This window comes from Rhamphochromis longiceps, linkage group LG16 (genome assembly GCF_057381845.1).
Source record: "Rhamphochromis longiceps isolate RC_006_pf linkage group LG16, R_longiceps_female_GT1.1, whole genome shotgun sequence".
Classification (NCBI taxonomy): Eukaryota; Metazoa; Chordata; class Actinopteri; order Cichliformes; family Cichlidae; genus Rhamphochromis; species Rhamphochromis longiceps.
Window position 1 is genome coordinate 4,082,197 of NC_140572.1, and position 19,885 is coordinate 4,102,081.

Consider the following 19,885-nt stretch of genomic DNA (forward strand, 5'->3'; position numbering starts at 1 on the left):
TGTATTATATTAGTATCATATATATCAGGTGCTGCTGCTTTCAGTCATTGTGCAAATGTGCTGTTTGTAAGCTTGTAAAGCTGCAGTCAGCTGAGACTGAAGAAGTCACCTGATCAGTGAGCAAACGTTTCTGAAAACGTCCAGATGAACAGAATCAACCTTTTGGGATCAGCCAGCAATGCAGCATCATTGTTGTTCAGCTTCAGAGGTTTGCAGGAATGAACTGATGACCAGAAACAGCTGCAAAGTCCAAGAAAATACCAGCTGGAGTTCAGCTGCATTTGAAGAAGTCAAAGAAAAGTAAGGATGGCAAAGGGCGACGTTTTCTTCCAAAGAGCTGCAAACATGGTCGACGCCTCATTAGAAGAATCATCTGGACATTTGTGAGGAACTCTAACCAAGAAAGCAACGTCACACAGATCCAACAGACAGTTTCCATGACTGCAAGTGTTGAGTGGAAAAATGCTACATTGCATTATTGCATCCTCTCACCACAGGAGGCGCTGTTGGCACCACTGATTGCTGATCAGCTGTTCTCTGATGATCTGATTGATACTGTGAATAACAGGGCTCACTGAACTCTGTGACACAGTGAAGATTACAGAGTTGAACTTCAACATCTGACTGACGTCACACAGACAGAAGGATGAACCAGTGAGGCACAGAACACAGTTACTGGAGATACTGGATCAGCTCCATGTGAACCTCTGATGGAGAAGCTGCTGAGCCAGAGAAACATCAGGACATGACAGCAGCTGCACTTATCTAACAACATGTAGCAGAGCTGATCTATGTTAGAGGATCTATCACAGCAGCTGAAGCCAAAGTCCAACACTGGATACCAGCTGAGCCTGTGCTGAGTGTAGTGTTACAGGAAAAGGGCAGAAACACTGGTAGCTCCCAGTGATGCTGACTGGGGCACAGAGCTGAATGATGCAGCATCAGGACACTGTTTCAGTCTGACTGACAGAGAAACCTGTAGCTGTATCTACATGTGAGGCAGAGGCCACACAAGCAGCTTTCTATGTTTCACAGTGACTGAGATCTTCAGTGGGGGTGGACATGCTCCTGTACAGACCTCTGAGGAGAACCAAGGTGCAGTCAAAGAGTCCAGTCTGTCCTCACAGATGTGAACATGTGCTTTCATCAGGTCTGCTGTCAGCTAGCAGGCTCACATCAGAATCACTGTTCCTGAAAAACACAGTCTGTGTGACATCATCAGTCAGCTGATGGTCCCAGATCTGAATGGTTTCTGTCTCTACTGAGGAAGTCAGAGAATATCACTGAGGTGTGGATCAGGTCTGAGTGAGCTGTGGAGGGACAGCTTTAAACAGTCCACAGGTCTCACGTCCTGCTCAGTCTGGTAGCAGATACCTCGTATTGTTCCAGATGTGCTGACATCAGCAGCAGCAGCACAGCTGTGTGATACCATGAATCTCAGTTATTGATCCAACACACAGTAAATACAAAGATCAGGATTTCTGAGAGTAATCATTATGAGTCTGAACACATGATCACTGAATGTTAGTCTCCACAATAATAAGCCAACACAAGCAAACACAGCTTTCAGCTCTTATTTTGAAACTGGCTTATTTAGAGAGCTGTGATGTGAGCGTGCCTGGCTCTGAGGCACTTGGGTCAGCCTCTGTTGTTTAGAAGTGTTACAGACTGTGAATGACACAGACCTGTCAGTTTCCATGTTTGTCTGTAACACAGCTCAGGGCTCCATGCTGAACGCATCCATCCAGTGTTATTGATCCAGGACTGATACCAGCATTGGGATCAATACTACAACACACAATCACATGTGTCCACGTGATGTGTTTGACCAGCTTTATTCATTAATGATCAATCAGCTTATTTACTGCATCTGAGTCCAGCTTCATTTAAATGATCCAACCATGAAAATGACATCAGTCCTACAGAAGCACTTCATGCTAACAGGAAGTCATTTATTAAGGTGGAATAACACAGAGACACAACCACTCACAGCTAACCTGACCCCACTAACTGCATGTGTTTGGACTGTGGGAGGAAGCCGGAGTACCGGAGAGGACGCACACAAACACGGGAGAACATGAAGCTCTGAAACAAAGATGGTGGATTTGACCTCAGGACCAGGCGGGGTTACGGGGGTCATGACCCCCCAATAATAGATCCAGCTACACTGAAACTGTCAATTTCATTTACTTTTACTGTTTTAAAGCTATCAGGCTGCTTTGTGGCTCACTCAATACTAAACTAAGATACTTTCAGTGTGAATCATTTGCAGGAACACAGGCAGGATTTAAAGTGCAGAACTTTACAGTCTCTGTCTCAAAGTTGGTCTAAACATGCTAACAGCTCTTTGTTTTTTTTCAGTTTTCACTGGTTTGATGTAATGAAAGAAATTTTAAAGAAGCAGACGATTGTTGTTATTTTAGTTCTATAGTTTCATAAATCGTGGTGTGGATCTAAGTCAACATTCAGAATAAATAAGATAATACAGCACTTTGATGGTTGCCTTTGTATTTTCCCAGCAGTGCTCAGGTTGGTTCTCGGCTACATTTACATACAGATGTTAATGTGTTCAGCAGCTGGACTCATCTGAGGAAGGAACATTGGAAAGGTGCTCAGTGCACAACTGCATCACTAATTTTATGTAAGACCCTGTGTTTTATTGTATTTATATATTTGTAACATTTGACTCAAACACTTTTGGGAAGGATGAAAATGTTTTCAGGAGGAAGTTTTTCCTTCTGTCCGACTGCAGTACACACAACACTGCGTCTCCCCCCATTATCACACTTCCTCAGGCTGGTGATGAGCGCCCCCTGGTGTCAGTGTTGATGACGTCATGCACAGTGAAACATAAACAGTGTCTGTTAATAAAAAATCATGTGTCCATTCTCATGTTTGCATCATGTTTCTGTAAAATCATCAGCTGTTTCTGAACCTTCTTCATTGTTTGACTCATTCCAACAGCTGTGAGCTGTGATGGAGTCAGAGCAGCTTCATCACTGATGTTCAGGTGAAGCTGAACTTAATAAACTGTAGAAATGATCAGGATTCAGGTTGGATGTGTAAAACACTTCTGTGTGAGGTCGCAGTGCTTCATATGTGTGCGTGGGCTGAAGCACACACGTGTGAGTCCTCAGAGGTTTCACACACATCACTGCACACACTTATAATCCTAGTTTAAGCTTGTGGATCATATCGGACACATCAGCAGCTCTTTGGAGACAAAGATTTGAGATTTAAGATGAGTCGTAGTCTTTCTATCCATGGTAGCTTCCACTGCTGAGGCTCGGGAAACATGAAGAGGATAATTAAGAGCAAGCATCAGCTCTGTCTCATCTAACTACACAGTATTATGATCATGCACTTATGTCTCAAACTAAGACACAATGAGACAAAATGAGTTCTGTGAGTCTTTAGATTATCAGTAAATTCTGGTGACAGTTTGACGCTCAGTGGAGCCATTTTTGGTTTGTGATGAGTGTTTTGTGAGCTTCTGTTTTGTGAATCGCTCTTTGTAATTTAGAAGATCGTGCAGAAATGTGCGCGCCCTTATCTGAGAGGACACGGAGAGAGTGTCGCAGACTCGAGGTGAGGAGATAAACCTCGGAGCTGGATGGCCTGCACGTTACCCATGTGCATCTTTTCAGTGACATCAAGTGAACCCATAATAAGCATTTCTATGTCTTAGACATCATGTCCATTTCTAATGAGAGATTATTTTTAAATGAGGGAAACCTGGTCTAACAACACGCTTACAACAGAGCTAAAGGTTCACCACAGTGAGACGGTGGGACTCTGATAAGAACTGAAACACTGTGTATGAACAGCTGAGACAAAACTATATATAAACACTCATTTATTCCAGTTTAGTTTACAATGATTTTAAAGTAATGTGGAACGATTCATGTTCATGAGCTGTTACAAACACAACTATTGATTTGTCTATATATGGTCGGACTACAAGGCTCGTGTTGAGGCTCTTGGAATAATGTGTGAATTACAGCAAGAAATGATGGTTTTCCATTTTACCAAAGTGGAATAAAATCACCACAGCAAAGAAATCATGTTATTGTCTGCAGCTAAAATATATGGTGAACATGGTTTTATAATAATGTGCAAACACAACCTCACTCTGCTCTATACGAGGAGCCAACCACAGCTGTCCGGGTCTTCATCCACCACCTCCACCATCTTTGCTCATCATCATTCACTTAAACTACTTTTAATACAGGGGCTCAAAAACAACAACATCTTTATTATATATCAGGACAGAAAGTCATTTCATCTCAAAGGGAAACAGCTTTATTTGGAATAACCAGCACTATCAACTGGTTTGGGATCTCCACCAGTTTCATGTCTTTGCAGCTTCTCCAACAAAGTTCCTGTAAAATCAGCATGTTTGTCTTTATTGGTTTGATAGTGATTGATTATTCAGTCCCAATCTGCTGTCATCTAAAGAACAAAATGATGTTTCTATGAGTCACAAAGCTCCAGATGTTGTCGGCTTCACAAAGAAAACAAAGAACTTAAACACAAAGTGTTTGGAGCCAAAATGTTCCCAAGCTGCTCTTTTTGAAATGGCAGAGGTACAGTGGTGTCTAACAGCACACTGTGGAAGGCAAACATGTTATTGTTGGATGAAACTTCATGAATCCTTTGTAGATTTGAGCTGTTGGAGCCTTTCTTTTCTCTTCAGGTGTACAGATGCTGAGGAGGCAGGTGAAGCAGGTGGAGCTGTTGTGATGCTGGCAGAGGGTGTGTCTTAGTAACTCTGTGAGGCAGAACTGGATCCAACATTGTGGATGTGTTGATGTTGGAGCCATTAAGAGTCTCTGGCCACACTGTAGGATTTCCCTTTGATCCACTGTGGGGGCATTTTGGAGTCTGTCAGTGAAACTCTTCATGTTTGTGTTTGACTCCAGTTTATAGAAACAGAGGAATGTGTCATGCTTTTGTTCGGCCTCCACAAATACACACATTTGTTCATTGGTTGGACTTTTTGGAAGGAGACACATTGAAAACCATGTTAATAAGATCTTGTTGTTTCCTGTGGATCCGACACAGAGAGTGGACTTCAGACAGAAAGCGTGGAAGAGATTTTAGAGGCCGTGTGTGGCAACAGGAAGTTTCTGTGTGTTTGCTGATCTTACATGTGGAAAACAACACGTGATGTTTGTGAAGTTCTACAATGATCATTGTTCTCACAGCATTTTGAGTGGGAACAGTTCAAACTGGGAGTAGTGGGAGTTATTTACTGATTGAAACAAGCTGAATGTTTCTGTGACGATGAAGATCAGCAGCTCAGCTGATCAATGAACTGACATCTATCAGTCGTTTCATGAGATGAAGTCATCAGCAGACATTTGTTCTGACTGTGTGATGAATGTCAGAAGGTCAGGGCTCTGCTTTAGTCACTGCTTGATGATCATTGGCTCATTGTTGAATCCAGGGCCCAGTCTGACCTCTGACCTTTGCTGCAGGTCTTCTGTGTTATCTCCACTTTCATGTCTGATCTTCTGCTGTATCGTCCAAAATAAACATCTGGATCATTTCCAACACTTCAGCAGATCTTTAGTTTGGGCAGTGCAGCACAGAATAACACATATTGTACTATACTGCCCACTTCCTGATCTTATTGGATCTGTGTGTGAGGTTGGTGAAGGAAACACATGTTTACTGAGTGAGTCGCTGCCATTAGGAACTAGTTTTTATATCACAGCCTGGAAATCACACAGGACCATTTCTGCAAGTGAAAAGTCGTCATTGGAGGAAAATCATTGTGTAGTTTGTGCGACTGAAGACTTGTCCCAACTACATGTGCTGCTGACCCTTGACCTTTCCTTTAGGTGCACAGAGGAGTCTGTGGAAACATCCAGAACTGAGGCATCTTGTGTACAAACGTGTTCAGACCAGATGTCAAATGATGTCAGATGTCATCCGTGAATGGATGCAACTGTGGATCGTTCCAATAAAATGAGGCAGTTTTGTAAGTACAAGCCCACTACAACCCATCATCAACATTTTAAATTACATTATACATCTTCACTGATATAAAGCACCACTATTTTAACCTGATTCTCTTTTTCCACCCTAACAGTTCATTCCTCAAATCAAACAAGATATTTGACCCTAAAAAAATGCATCAACAAATCATTTTGTAATAAAATATTTATTCTTCAACTTTTACAAGTGAAATCAAACAAGTGTGTTTAAGAGTGAAACCAGAGTGGAAGCTGCTCATATAGAGTCCAACCCAGGCTAAAGTAAGCTGAGTAGAGCAGCACCATCAAAGTGTCGGCTCTCTGAACACGGTGCAAGATCGCCATCTGCAGGACAAAACTAGTTTTTCTCGCCCTCCTCGTCAACATCAAGATGATGTCATCGTACAGCAACTGATTCCCTGTCCGTCTGGAACAAAGCATTTACATTAAAAAGACATTTACAGAAAATACAAACACCAACAACACATCTCATCATCACATGATATTTTATTATTTATTATATTATATATTTTTATTGTACCATCAACATCAACAAATACCAGCATATTTTCTTTGAGATTGAGTAGAGTGGACCTTTCCCTTGGTTCACTTCCTGCTCGCAGCATCAGCTGACCTCTGACTTCCTGGTTAAGGTCTCTCAGCGTTGACTGGAATATCAAATCGGACTCACACCATGTTCTTGTAATGTGGTCATGTCTGTCCGCTGTTTGAAGAGCATCTCTGGCCTAAACACAATAGGAAGAACAACAACACGGCAAAAAAACCCCAACACATTTCCATATTAGATGAAGGGCACCGTAACTGGAAATGGTAACATTCATCTGATGCTGCTTTGGATTTATCTTCTGTTTTAGATCAACTTTGATCACTTCGACCCATCTTAAGTCCATTTGTTCTTCTCACTCACTAACGTCTCATATGATTTCAGATCCCTGCTGTTCCCCAGCTGCCCTGTAGGTGGCCTCAGTGTGTCTCACACCATTTACAGATGATTACAGGTCGTTTACAGTTCAAACAGGTCCAACATAAGAAATATGCAGAAAATATCCTGCTATAACAGTTTGGGTCAAAGTGCAGATGTTCCAGATGTTCTGAGTCTGTCTGTGTTTCATGTTAACATGTAGATGTTGGACCAAAGTGAAGCTTTTTGATGTGACAGCAGGAATGTGAAGTGTAACTCTGAGCTGTAGGAAATGAAACTAAACGGACTTTTTCTCCTTTATTTATAGGAAAGTGTAGGAGAGCAACAGATGAACAAGCGTTACTGTAACAGGAAACATCAGAGGACCTTTATGTTCATCATCATCACTGTTTCCTTGTTCTGTCACAAACACACACACTTCCTGCTCTCTCTCTGATGGATCTGATTGGCTGTTTCATTCCCAGGAGGTCAGGGCGTCACACAAACAGCTTTAACTGCACAACGACACACTTTAAATCATCTACAGACAAACCTGTGTGTTTGATTTATGAAGAAATAATAAAGACGTGTGTACAGCTGTCCATGAAGCAGCTTCTCACACAAACTCTGACACTTCAGCCACTTTAATTCCTGCAAAGCTGCGTAATAAAGAGCTGTGACTGCTATGAGCTGCTGATGATGACTGCATGAAGCTCTCAGCTGAAGCTTCTTTCATTTATTTTAATGTTAATGTCGCCTTTTTAAGTCTGTGTGAGGATTTTAATGACACACATTAAAGGAGCTTCTTTGATTAGAACCAAATTCATGTTGATTTTCAGCCTGAAATGATAAAAACTTTAATAATTCTGTTTATAATCATCAACCTGGAGACTAATGAAAAGTATAATAGTGAAAAAAAGCCTTTATTATTTGAGTAATGCCTGAATCTGCTCAGAGACGGAGACAACACAGAGGTGTTGATGACAGTTTGACATTAACTGAATTAAAAACAAAGTGCTCTTATTGTGAAAATCTGCCTCCTACTTCTTTAAATCATTTTTATGTATTTTTTAACCTCACAGTGAAACATTGAGGCATTAATCTGACACAGTTTGATCAGCAGCTGTGTTTTCACTGACGTTTCACTTTGATTTGTTCAGACTGAGCAGAGAGGATCGGTTCTCTGTGTGCGCACTGCTGAGAAACACAAGCTCATTTCTGCTGTTTCATGAAAAGTGTTATGGAGGAACAAGAAGTTCAGCCTCTAAACTCTCAGCGTGAGGACTGAGTGAAGAGTTTCAGAGCAGAGAGTTTTGGCTCACAGCTTTTAGCGTCTACACAAAGAGACGATTACGCACTTGATCTGAGAACATCTCCACCTCCTACAAACAAACTCTCCTACGAGCAGCTGTCCCAACCACAACAGGCAGAAGACTGGATTTCTTCAGGTCAGATTTCATGCAGTTTGCATAAATTGTGTGTCACAGACTTTGTAGTTCACATTTGTGTGACTCGTTTAAATCTTCTCCTCCTGAAAGTGAAACTCTTACAAACACATCAGGCCACAACCTGCTGCAGGTTAATGATTGATCTGAAGGCAGCTGACCTTTGAGCAGGAACTTGTGAGTCTTTTATTGTGTTTAGCACTGCCAAGTGCTGGCCTCTGCTTCCACCATCACATTTACACTGGTAGGTTCAGCACTGCTGCCTGCTTCAGACTGAATCCAGCAGCACAAAGACACAAGTTGAAATGAATAAAATCAGCATCTATTCCTTTATCACTGCTTTGTTACAGAGGAGAACAACGCTCCAGTAACGCGTAATCCGATTACTTTTTTGAAGTAACGAGTAAAGTAAGGGACTACTATTGCAAAAACAGTAATTAGATTACCGTTACTTTCCCGTAGGAACGCTGCGTTACTGCGTTACTAAAACCGTGATTTTTTTGCGAGAATGTCTCACGACAGTGACGTAAGCGAGTGCGACGTTAGTGACAACAGCTGTGTGCAGATCAACAGTGGATCACATATCGAGTGCAGAGAGAGTATGAGCGTGCAGCATTTAAAGCGTGGAAGTACTGACCTTACTTTGAGTTTGATTCCATAAAAAGTGACAAAAACATTAGTGTCCGCTGTGCGTGGGAAGAAAACTTCTTTTTACAGCGAAAAACCCCTAAACTTCCAACAAGCACCGAGTAGCTACGACGTAATGGGAAACTCACAGAGAAACTCACGGATTCTTCCACTGACCGCGGCACACCTGCACCAGGGTAAACCTCCGCCTGCCCCACTCCTGCTTTACAGGTGAAAATAGAGCAACAGGACCGCTGAGTCTTTGACTTTATTTATTTTCTGCTGTGTTTTACTTGCATCTATTTGAAAGACTGAGTGTAAACACAAAAAATATTTTATTTTATGTGCTGGAATGTGCAGAAAATAGGTTTAAATGTTAAACTAATTTCTTCCAGTCAGAGAATGTTGCAGATAATTAAATGTTTGCTTGATGCATAAAGTTAAAAGATTAAATCTAATAAAACAAGTTTTAAAAAGAGACTTTTCCATTTGATTACATTTTGTATGATGGATTATGCAGAAAAAGTAGAATTGGGCTGAAAGATCTATCGCTTTATCACCTACTCAGGTTGGAAATCGTGTTTTTAAAAAGTAACTAAGTAATTAATTACTTTTGAAAATAAGTAATCAGTAAAGTAACGGGATTACTTTTTTTGGGAAGTAATTAGTTACTGATTACTGTTTTCAAGTAACTTGCCCAACACTGGACAGAGTGTTGGCTTCATCACCGACACACGTCACCACATCAGGAAACAGCTGGTTCAGTGAGTATTTAAGGTTCACTGCAGACAAACTGGAGAAAAACGAATCACATGAAACATTTGTTACTGGTTTCTGACCTCGTCGTAGAGACTCACATACCTGTGTTCTGCTATCAGTGTGATCACATGTGCTGGTACAGTTTGCCAGGTTGACCCATGTAACCTCCACTATCCTGTAGACGTGGGATATGTTTCACATATGGATCGCTTCATTACTCGACTATGACTGTGTGCTTCACAGGTGCTTACTGAAGTGCTGCTTTACACAAAACCAGACAGTAAAAATAAGAACTGCAGGTCCAGACCACAGGTTTATGTGTTGATAATGATGATGTGCAGTCACTCATTGTCACAGGATACTTCCTGCAATGATGCTACAGGTCACGCAGTTCTGCAGAAGTGGAGGAAACAGATGCTTTTCCTAACAGAGACACTTTAATGACTGTTAAGGTTCAAAATATTGGGGATGGAGACAAGAGAAAAACCACAATAACAACACTGGTCCAGCCGGGTTGAGTCAAACGATGATTTAATGATCACACACGTGGGAGATGGACACTGATGCAGACAGCCTCAAAATGTCAAAATGGTGGAGCATTGCTCAAACTCTTATAGCCTCTGGTGCCTCCACCTTATCATAAAAGCCTAAACATTCACATGCTTTCTCTCACACGGCGCCTAAGCTACGACCTTGGCTCCCTGTTTATCTGCTCCTGCTGAAATAGGGCAGAAAACTCCAGCACACTCTGTTCTCTTCTACTCAGACAAATTAGATTTCTTATAACTCAGCAGTATAATGCATCATAAAACAATATCATTCATTCACAACAAGTCAGCAGTTTAATGTAATGCAAATCAGTTTAACTAATGCAATAGTTATCAGCTTCTTCTAATTCAGGAGAATAATGCAAACTAAAACTACATAATAATTCACAATCTTTAATTAGGGGTATAACATGGCATAAAATAATATTATAATCTAACAATTCCCCCTAGATCGACCGGTCATTAGAATAATGACCTCACAAACACCCTGTAGCCCAGTGTGGCCGGGTTCATCTCTTCTCAATCCTGAGGTCCTTTGTCCCCCTGACGGGCAAACCATATGTAAGATGACCTCTGTGTTTGCGCAAGTCAGGTGCAAGACAAACTATTACTACAAGGATAGCAGGTCCAGATGACACTCCCCTGTTCTCCCACAGCTTTATTTGGTGTTCCCTTATACCATTCAGACGTAGACTAGAACCTCTGTCCGAAGAGCTCTTAACCTTTATTTTATTGCTGCAGCTACCAGTGTCGTCCAGTTGCGTGATCCTCTGTTCTTCTTACTTCAACCTCAGGGGTTAGACAACCCTTCAGTCGTGACACAGATCAGGGGATTATTCTGCCCCTATTTCAAACAACGATCTGTGTATCCTCGGGTCCTGTGTCTCCCGTGTATCCTCCAGAAAAGAACAGGAAGGCGTCCCCCTTTTGCCCAAGAGCCTCTCGAACCTCGTTGGTCTGGTGTTTCCGGATTTCCGTCAACCCCTTCATGGTTATTGCTGTATTTATGGGATTCATCCTTTTGAAGTGACTAGCTGGAGCCCAAACGCCATAACCCTTGGACCCAGTTGGTGTCTCTGCAGTCACTGTATCTGTCTCTGCTGCGAAGGACCCTCGTATCTCTGTGGCCTCGTCTGGTGTCTGTTCCTTTCTCTGTAAGAGACAGAAAACCAAAACACCTCTCTTCCTAACCCTAATAATCTAATGTTGTTATCTACTGACCTTCTAGTGATTCAGAATTGGTCTAAAACATTCAGAATGTCCCAGGGACTTATTCTAATCATATCTTATGTGTGTGTAAGCGTATTTGCATTTAGCCCTCTGCACTCAAGGCGTTTCCTACACTTTATCAGTCCGGACAGTCACGCCGAACGAAGCTTCTGACCTTCAAAAGGCCGAGTGCCAACTCGTTATAAGCACATTTGCAAGGTGTGTCTGAAAATTATTGAAACCCCTCTTTTTAACAAAAGACAAAGAAATTAACAAATCTTCTAAGCGCTATTCAGTTCATTTCAATGAGTAATGATTAAACATGAAAGTGATAGTTTATGCTTTTTCACTGATTCTCTAAAAGGTCCGTCTTCTCGGACCGCTATTAGCTTAAGCTTTACCATTCCTAAATTATTAAAGACACAAATGAAGTTATAAAATGTTCAAATAATCCTTGTTTGATGTTAAAGCTCAACCTTCCCCCCCTTTTTTGACACATTCCAATGTGTCAAATCAACGGAGCTAGAACATTCAAAAAAAAAAGTTAGGCAGCTACAAAGTTTCCCAGACTCTTAAGGTGATCCGCGTGTAATGTTCTGACTCAGGTATTTAATATTTTAATAAATGTCGTTTAATTAACTGCCACTATTTAAACTAACCTTAAAGACATAATTGAAGCAAAGATCACAAAGAATAACATGATATCAGTGTTTTGTAAGCGCGTGCGGCCCTCCATGCTCGAAGCCTTTCCCCTCAATAGATCAGTCAGACATTCGCGCTGACTGTAGCTTTTAACCCTTATTAACTTGAGCACAACTCTACAATGAGCAACAAGTTGCAATATGTATGAAAATGATCATGGTTACACCTGCAATGAAAAATTATATCATTATCCTAACACCTGTAAATAGAAGATTCATCAGAGGTTATAACAATCACAGGAACACAGATGTTAGTATAAGGTCAAAAGCTTCAATAAATGATCATCGATGCAATGCTTGTTGCATGATTCTCATACAATAATAATGCTGACATTGAAAATAACAGTAAAACACCCCCTTTTGTCCCGTTTCACTTGACCCCTAAACGTTTATAAATGCCTCTTTAATTCCTGATTTTATTTCCCCCTTTTCTCCCCTTACTGACCACAGCAGGGGGATCTTAGTTTTGAATCAGCCATGAATCCAGCTCACCTGATTCATCAGTGAGCTCCACCATCACTGGCGTCTGACAGGGTGGCGCTGCATACTCTTCCTTTAATGTCACTATTTTCAACCTGTTAATGAGAGTGTTTAAACCTGAAGTCGACTACGTCTACAACAAGTCAATACAGCTGTAAATGTGGCCAATTATCAATCTATTACCAATCAATAACAACAGATAACTTCTATTTTATGCATGCTTTTAATCAACCACTCACCCAGAGGATCTCCAATCCCAGGAAATGCCTTCTCCTCCTTTAATGAGTCTGTCCTCCTTCCATGCCCTGGTAACTGGTCCATCCAGAGCCATATGATCTCAAATATACATACAACAAGCCAAACCACACCTTGGTCACACCAACCCCTTTCCACCCCCAAGATGTCCAATGCCATCCTAGTATGGACTGTCAAATGCGGCTTTAACGCTGACTGTTCTGACAATCCATCTCATACTTTTCCTGGTCAGATTTGCCAATCTCTGCACCAGGGTTTTAAACGTTTCGCCATTTTCATTAGGTTTTATTTTTTATTTAGTTTCGACTCCAGATTTTCAATTTTTTGCCAGTTGTAATTAGTTTTTACCAATTCTTTGCTAGTTTAGTCTAGTTTTTATTTTCTGAAAATCCTTAGTTTCAATTTAGTTTTATTTGTGTTTTGCAAAAGTTAAGTGTAACAAACTCTCAGTTCCATCATATCAATCATGCTCTTCTGCTTATCCTTGGGTGTTGAGACTAATAGCTATTAACTCTTGCCGCACCGAGTGGTCCTAATTTTGGTTAAAGTTAATTGATAACCTTTTGAAGGCGATTGTTTCACACCTTTATTTAGATGTCCCAGTCCTGTTATCTCGGGATACATCACGCTGCCTTATCTGGGGTTAGCTATTTTCTTGGAATGCGAGTTAAGTGGGTGAGCTCTTCAACGAGGGGGAGTGTGCTCCCCCTGATGAGGTCTTCTAGGTAAGCTAGGTTAACCTTCTTGTGTGAGCTTTTCAAGTGCACTTTTAAGGTTTGTGGGATTTTTTTTTTTTGATTTTTTTTATAAATGTCCCTCAAGACCCCCTGATGGCCCAGTAATTCATTTTTGCGCACTGTAGTACACATTTAGTTTTTTGCTTGTAGCTCTCATACTCTACTTGCCACTCCTCTAAGTCCTGATGTTTCTTAGAGAGGACAACAGTACCTTTAAAATTATGTCACATGTGTGGGGGTGTGGCCTTGCCAATTGTTTTTCCCACCTTTTCAAAATGGCTGGCGTGCCCACAAGCACATTTTATGGAAGAGAGAAAGGTAAGCTTGATATTTACATTTAAAATGTTTTGTTAAACTCAGATTCTTATTTTATTCAAAAAATAAACATCTAGTAAATAATTTCAGGGGTCTTTAAGAATTAGGCTCATTTACTTTCACAGGGAACATGACTAATTTATTAATGTGTGCTCTACACATTGGGACTTTATATTTATATTTATTTCACTTTTTCCTAATACCCAACTTTTGACCAAGGCGGAGAGAATTCTTAACAGAATTATTAAGGGAGATTCAAACATAGATTTTTCAAAATATGAGAGGGTCAGGACCCACTAAAAGCCACAGAGAAGATTATCGAGATGCAGTGGCAGATGTAATAGAGAAAGACACAGGGCCACCTGAAATCTGTCGTCCTATCTGGTGCAAAACCAACATGTAGTAGAATCTGGAATTTTGATTTTGAGTTAAAAATAAAATATGGGTAAAATGCAGAAATGTTTTCCAGTAAAGTAAAAAATAAGAGTAGCAATTATAGTTGAATCCATAACACCTAATTGTTTCTACGAGATCACGTCGTTGCTGAGAGTTATCAGTGATCTCAACGTGTGAAAAGAACTCACAGTATCTGGGGTTTAAGCTCCTCTTAGCTGAGAAACCTGGGACAAACATGTGAACAAGACCTGAATAATACCAGTAATGAAGACTTCTCTCCAAAGATCAATAAAAGGAAGCCCCAATCTGATGAGAGTCTAGCAAAATATGGTTCACTCCACTTGCCTGAAATGGTTAGCAGTCCAAGGCATTTCAGTTGTAGAATGATTGGGTACAACAATGAAACAGATGTGAGATGAGGGAAGTGCCAAATGTTCCTTTGTGTCTCCAAATAAAATCAGTACTTCCTCAGATATCCTAAATAAATTGACTTTTGTGAAATAGAAAGTTCAGTGCCATCACTTATTCCTAAACCAATAGTTTACAGCTAGTGAAGTGTCAGTGACTTCTGGGTTGGCCCCTGATCTTCATCTTATGAGATTTTTTATTTTAATAACACTTGATTCATTTAAAAGAAAAAAGAAAAAAAAAAAAAAAGAAAAAAGAAAAAACGAAAATATTTTCTCCCTGTTTTTTCTTATTCTCTGGGTCTCAGGAGGACATTACGTCCCTCTCCACTACAAGACTCTTGTTATGTCTACAAAACAGTCATATTAAAATCATCCTCAATTCTATTCTGGCGCTGTCTCCCGACTTTTCCTGACCTGATTCTGCGCGTGGACGAAGCAGCAACACAGACGACTCGACTAACGTACTACCTTAATTTCACTACAGCAGGGCACGCACACATCAATGCAACCAAACACATTTTGCTATAAATCCAGTTAATTTTAGTTAGTTTTGTGAACATTCAGTACAGTTTTAGTTAGTATTCCTTTTTGTTTTGATTTTATTACCGTTAACGCAAATTCTTTCCACTTCTACTTTTCGTTATTTCATTTGTTGTCTTTAATAATAATAATCTCCTCTGCACCCTTGAATAAACACCATTAACATGATCAACCTTTTGCTGCTTGTTATTTCACCATGTTATTGAATCAAATACTTCATGCTTATGTGGTTTACGACATTATATTTATCTAAATCTCCACTTTGTGTCTAAATGTTTGAAGAATTTTTGAGGGTCAAATTTTGAGAATTTGACCATAGTGAAAGTTATGGCGTTATCACCCCCTTTGGGGATTACCTTTTTCCAGTTTTGATGATATTCCTCCCCGTTCTTTATTTTTTTTTGCAAGTACCCCTCTTCGGTGGCGAGAAACTGTTGGTGTGATCAAGCGGGTGCTGTAAAAACAAAAGCTCAGGACAGAACAGTCACCAGTCATGTACTTCATTCAAAATTAACAAATATCAAGCTTCATATTGATCCTCTGAGTGTAATGGTACATTTTAATTTGCACTTCTCAAAACTAAAAACAATATTTTCTTTATTTTACTCTTGTTCTTGTGCAGCACCACCCCTCAGCACATGCCCCTGTTATTTTATCTTACTTTTAAAATGTTGACTACTTCAAGAAAGCGCCCAAAAGACGGGGACCAGTGTTTATCATTACATATCTCCATTTTGAGTGTGGCTGTCTATCATTCCCCTCTTATTCATAGACCTCGGTGGAGGGTTTTTTGTTTGTTTTTTCTTTATTTCTCTAAAATTAATTCACTCTCTACATTGACCCACTATGGTTAATAATAACATGCTCAGTCATGAGTGGGATCAAACCTTTTCTTCACTTTAGCATTTAACATTCCCAACAATATAATGTGATACCTTAATTAAAACACAGCTAATAAAACACAATTTCCTTAACGCAAACATCAGTAGCTCAAAATTAGCAACCAAAGGGTTCAGTCTGCAGTTCACACTACTGTGAAGCTACAGCTCTTTAGTCTCTGTCATTCTTCTGTTCTTGCAGACAAAACAAAGCAAAACAAAACATCCACCCTTCTTCTACAGGCTGGGTGAATTGTTGTGGACATTCACTAATCCTAAAGTCGGCACCGTTTTTGTCTCAGTATCAAGTCAGTTAAAACTTTTAGTCATCAGTCCGTCACAGTCCAGTCACATGCATACATTCACACACATTCATACCAGATATTGCTGATAATGGAGTCTCACGCGCAACCTATTCGAGGCTCCATCACCAGCAAGATGACGTCATCATTTTAAAGGAAACAGCTCCTTGTTTGTTTTTCCTTCTTTGGACTGGATTGACTCGCTGCAATCCTTTTAGGCTTCAGAATCAGTGTCCCATATAAGTGAATTTTCTCCCAAGCTCATTATAATCATGGAGAAAAATACTTCGCGACTGTTTTCAGTAAGAATATTTTATAACACTTTAAAATTCACTCTCTCAGGCCTGGATTAAGGAGCCGATTTGTTAAATCAGGAGCTCACAAAATACCAAAATATCACCACCGGTGGATCACACCTCTCAGATGTTCTTATCTCAGTGCACTGTAACAAAAGCAAACACAGACGTAACCAATTAAACACTCATATAATAACAGATACTGGGGCCCATTACAAACATGCCCAAGCATAAAACCATCCTTTTCTCTCTCAGAGAAAGAGAACAATCCAAACCTCACTGATAGAATCAACCTAGTGTCAAACAAAACCCAAAGATCAACCAAAACTCCTTTTTGCACCAACAAAACATGTTGGATTTACTTGACTCAATAGTGGACACTAGTTACACACCAACTCTTTACCTTGGCAAAAACGTAAACAACTAAGTTGAATCAACACAACCTTTTCATAATCTCTTCGAAATAAAACTCACACCATTCATTCATCATTTTCGCTCTGTACCACTGCTCCTTGTTAGACTGTGTGAAGCACTGTAAACAATTCAGTGGAGGCTTTGAGCCATAAACAGACATCACGCACAGACATTGTTTTCATTATCAAAGTGCTTCAGACCATGTCCTCTAAATCTACACAAATGCCCTCTGCGTGGCATGAAATACATTTAAGCAATAAATAATCAATCAGTTCTTGCTGTTGTAACCAACTCCGTATTTGGATGTTTGTGTGCAGCATTTGTTAGTAAAGCATTCTTCATTGCATCAGCGTGTGTGTGTGTGGATCACTTCTCAGTTCATTGAATCAACATTTTAATTTGTGTGTGTGTGTGTGTGTCATTTCTCCCTCAATCAACGAGTGCATATGTTCATATGTATGTTTCTTTTCACTCTGAGTCGGTGCATGTAGATGTGTGTGTTTGTGTGGGTGTTTGTGTTCATCACTTTCCTGTTGTAGTGTTCTGGGTAAACCACGGCCTGAAGCGTGCCCTGGGTCCTGCCCTCCTCCTTTTCAGTCTGTTTGCATCCATTGGTGCTGCTGCTCAGAGTTCTGTCCATACTGGTTCTGGCCCCAATTGAGGCAGTCCTTTTCTCCAGTGTCCAGCATCTTCTCCTTATTTCGCTCCTCCTTAACTTGACCCTTTTGCTTCGGTCTTCCTTCAGGGTTTTGATACGCAGCTCAATTGTCTGGATGTCCGTTTGTTGCTTGCAGAAGTGCGACTGCTGTCCGTTTGTTTGCAGGTGGAACGGCTGACATCCAGAAGGTGTATAGGAGAGTCTGCAGCTTCCACCTCCCCAGTGGAAGACCTCAATCTTTGTTCTGTTAGTTTAACACAGGCCTCAAGGCTCTCTGGGATCCCTGCTTGCACTCTCAAGCCCACGGCTGAGGTCGTAGTCGTGGTCCCATTCCACGGGAATGGAGTCCATGGTTGTTTGGGTGTCTCGGCCCGAGCGTTCAGTCCAGAGCTGGGCAGCCCAGGACGCTGAGCGATCGGAGGACGGCAGAGGCGACAGGAAGCCATCCCCCTAACGTTCGCTCCATAGCAGACCGGACAAATCACACTGCTCATCTAGCTCCAGGATGCTCCGGCCTGATTTCAAGTCCGGTGTCTTGGACTCCAAGCCTGATGGGTTCGATTTTCAGCTAGCTCCTCCTGGGCCATGCTCAGTTTCTGCTCTGATGCCTCGAGGTCTTATTGAGGGCAGAAACCTCAGAGTCTTTTCCGTAGAAATCAGATTTAAGTCCATTGATGTTTTCCTTGCTTTGCTCCACGGCCTTTTGCGGCTCTGCTGTTCGGCTCTTCTCAGAGGTCAGCTCCTGGCCGAGCCCCGACACCTGTGCCTTCAGCTTATTTTCTCCTGGTGTTTTGTCCATTCTGAGGTGCCTCCTGACCTCAGTTACTCCTCCTGTCTCTGGCACGCCCTTTTTGCTGCCCGATGGTCATTGTTGGTCCGTCACGATCCTGCACAGTTTTAATGCAGAGTGGTTAAGGTCAGCATGGTTTTGCTCGGCCTCACTTTTCATCTGGGCTTAATGGGCGTCTCGTCACAGCTCTGTCAGCTGAAGCTGTCTTTTTCCATATGGCAAGAATGTAAAGAGTGTGTGAGAGGGGTGTGTCCAATCAGGCACAATGCTGGTGGCTTTGCGAGTGCCTCGTTTTCCAAATCCAGATGTTTATTTGTCACGTACACAGCAACAGAGAGAACAGTCTGTTGTTGGGATGGCTGAGGTCCTTCACGATCTTCCTGGTCTTGGTCCAGCACCGCCTGCTGTAGATTGAGTGCAGGTCAGGGAGCTCGGAGCGGATGGTGCGCTCAGCTGATTGCACAACCCTTTGTAGTGCTTGTCTGTCCGGCATGGTGCTGTTCCCGAACCAGACAGTGATATAGCTGCTCAGGATGCTCTCAATAATTCCTTTATATAAGGTGGTCAGAATCGGTGGTGGGAGCCGGGCCTTTCTCAGTCTTCTCAGAAAGAAAAGACGCTGACGGAAATCTCCCCGTGTAGTGAAACGGGCCTTGGATTTAACTCTCTCCGTCTCTGCTGCCTGAGATCATTTTCCTGCAGCACTGTTGACAGTTTCAACTTGTTGTGGGTCCAGCTGCTTTAGCATTTGGTCAGAGTCACATCGAAGATGGTAAAGGAGAGAGCAACGATGGTAGAGGGGAGAGCAGGAGTCCAGGGTCAGCCTCGGCTTTTCCGGGCCGACAAAGCAGCCTGTAATCAAGCATAAAGAGAAAAAACAAAACAAAACAAAAACAAAAACAAACGAACAGGAAAATCATGTTGTATTGGCTGTGTTACTCAGAGAGGGGAAAAACAACGGGACCAGGCCCTGTGTCAGCCTTCTCTCCCCCTTTTTTTTTTTTTTTTCTCACCATATAATCCTCTCATAACCCACCAAGCTGACAGGACAACACAGGTACATGTTAAAATTCTTAAGATCATGTTTAAAGCACAAAAATGGAATTTTCTTTCATTCAGTAATCACCTGTATTAATCAATCAGCAGAAAACATGTCACAATTTGACTTTTATTAACCACTAAATTTGTCGTGTTATCACTGGTTGTGATTTTTTTTTTTTTT

General features: G+C 41.2%; 1 protein-coding gene across 1 annotated transcript in view; it reads right to left on the minus strand.

The window, feature by feature from the left end:
- Positions 1-6,159: 6,159 nt before the first annotated feature.
- Positions 6,160-19,885, minus strand: part of LOC146650417 (phospholipase D1-like) — a 179,322-nt gene continuing 165,596 nt past the window's right edge. The window contains exon 7 of the mRNA XM_085385483.1: positions 6,160-6,727. Coding sequence (XP_085241609.1) covers positions 6,693-6,727 — 35 coding nt within the window. The 3' untranslated portion in view covers positions 6,160-6,692. The remainder of the gene's footprint in view (positions 6,728-19,885) is intronic.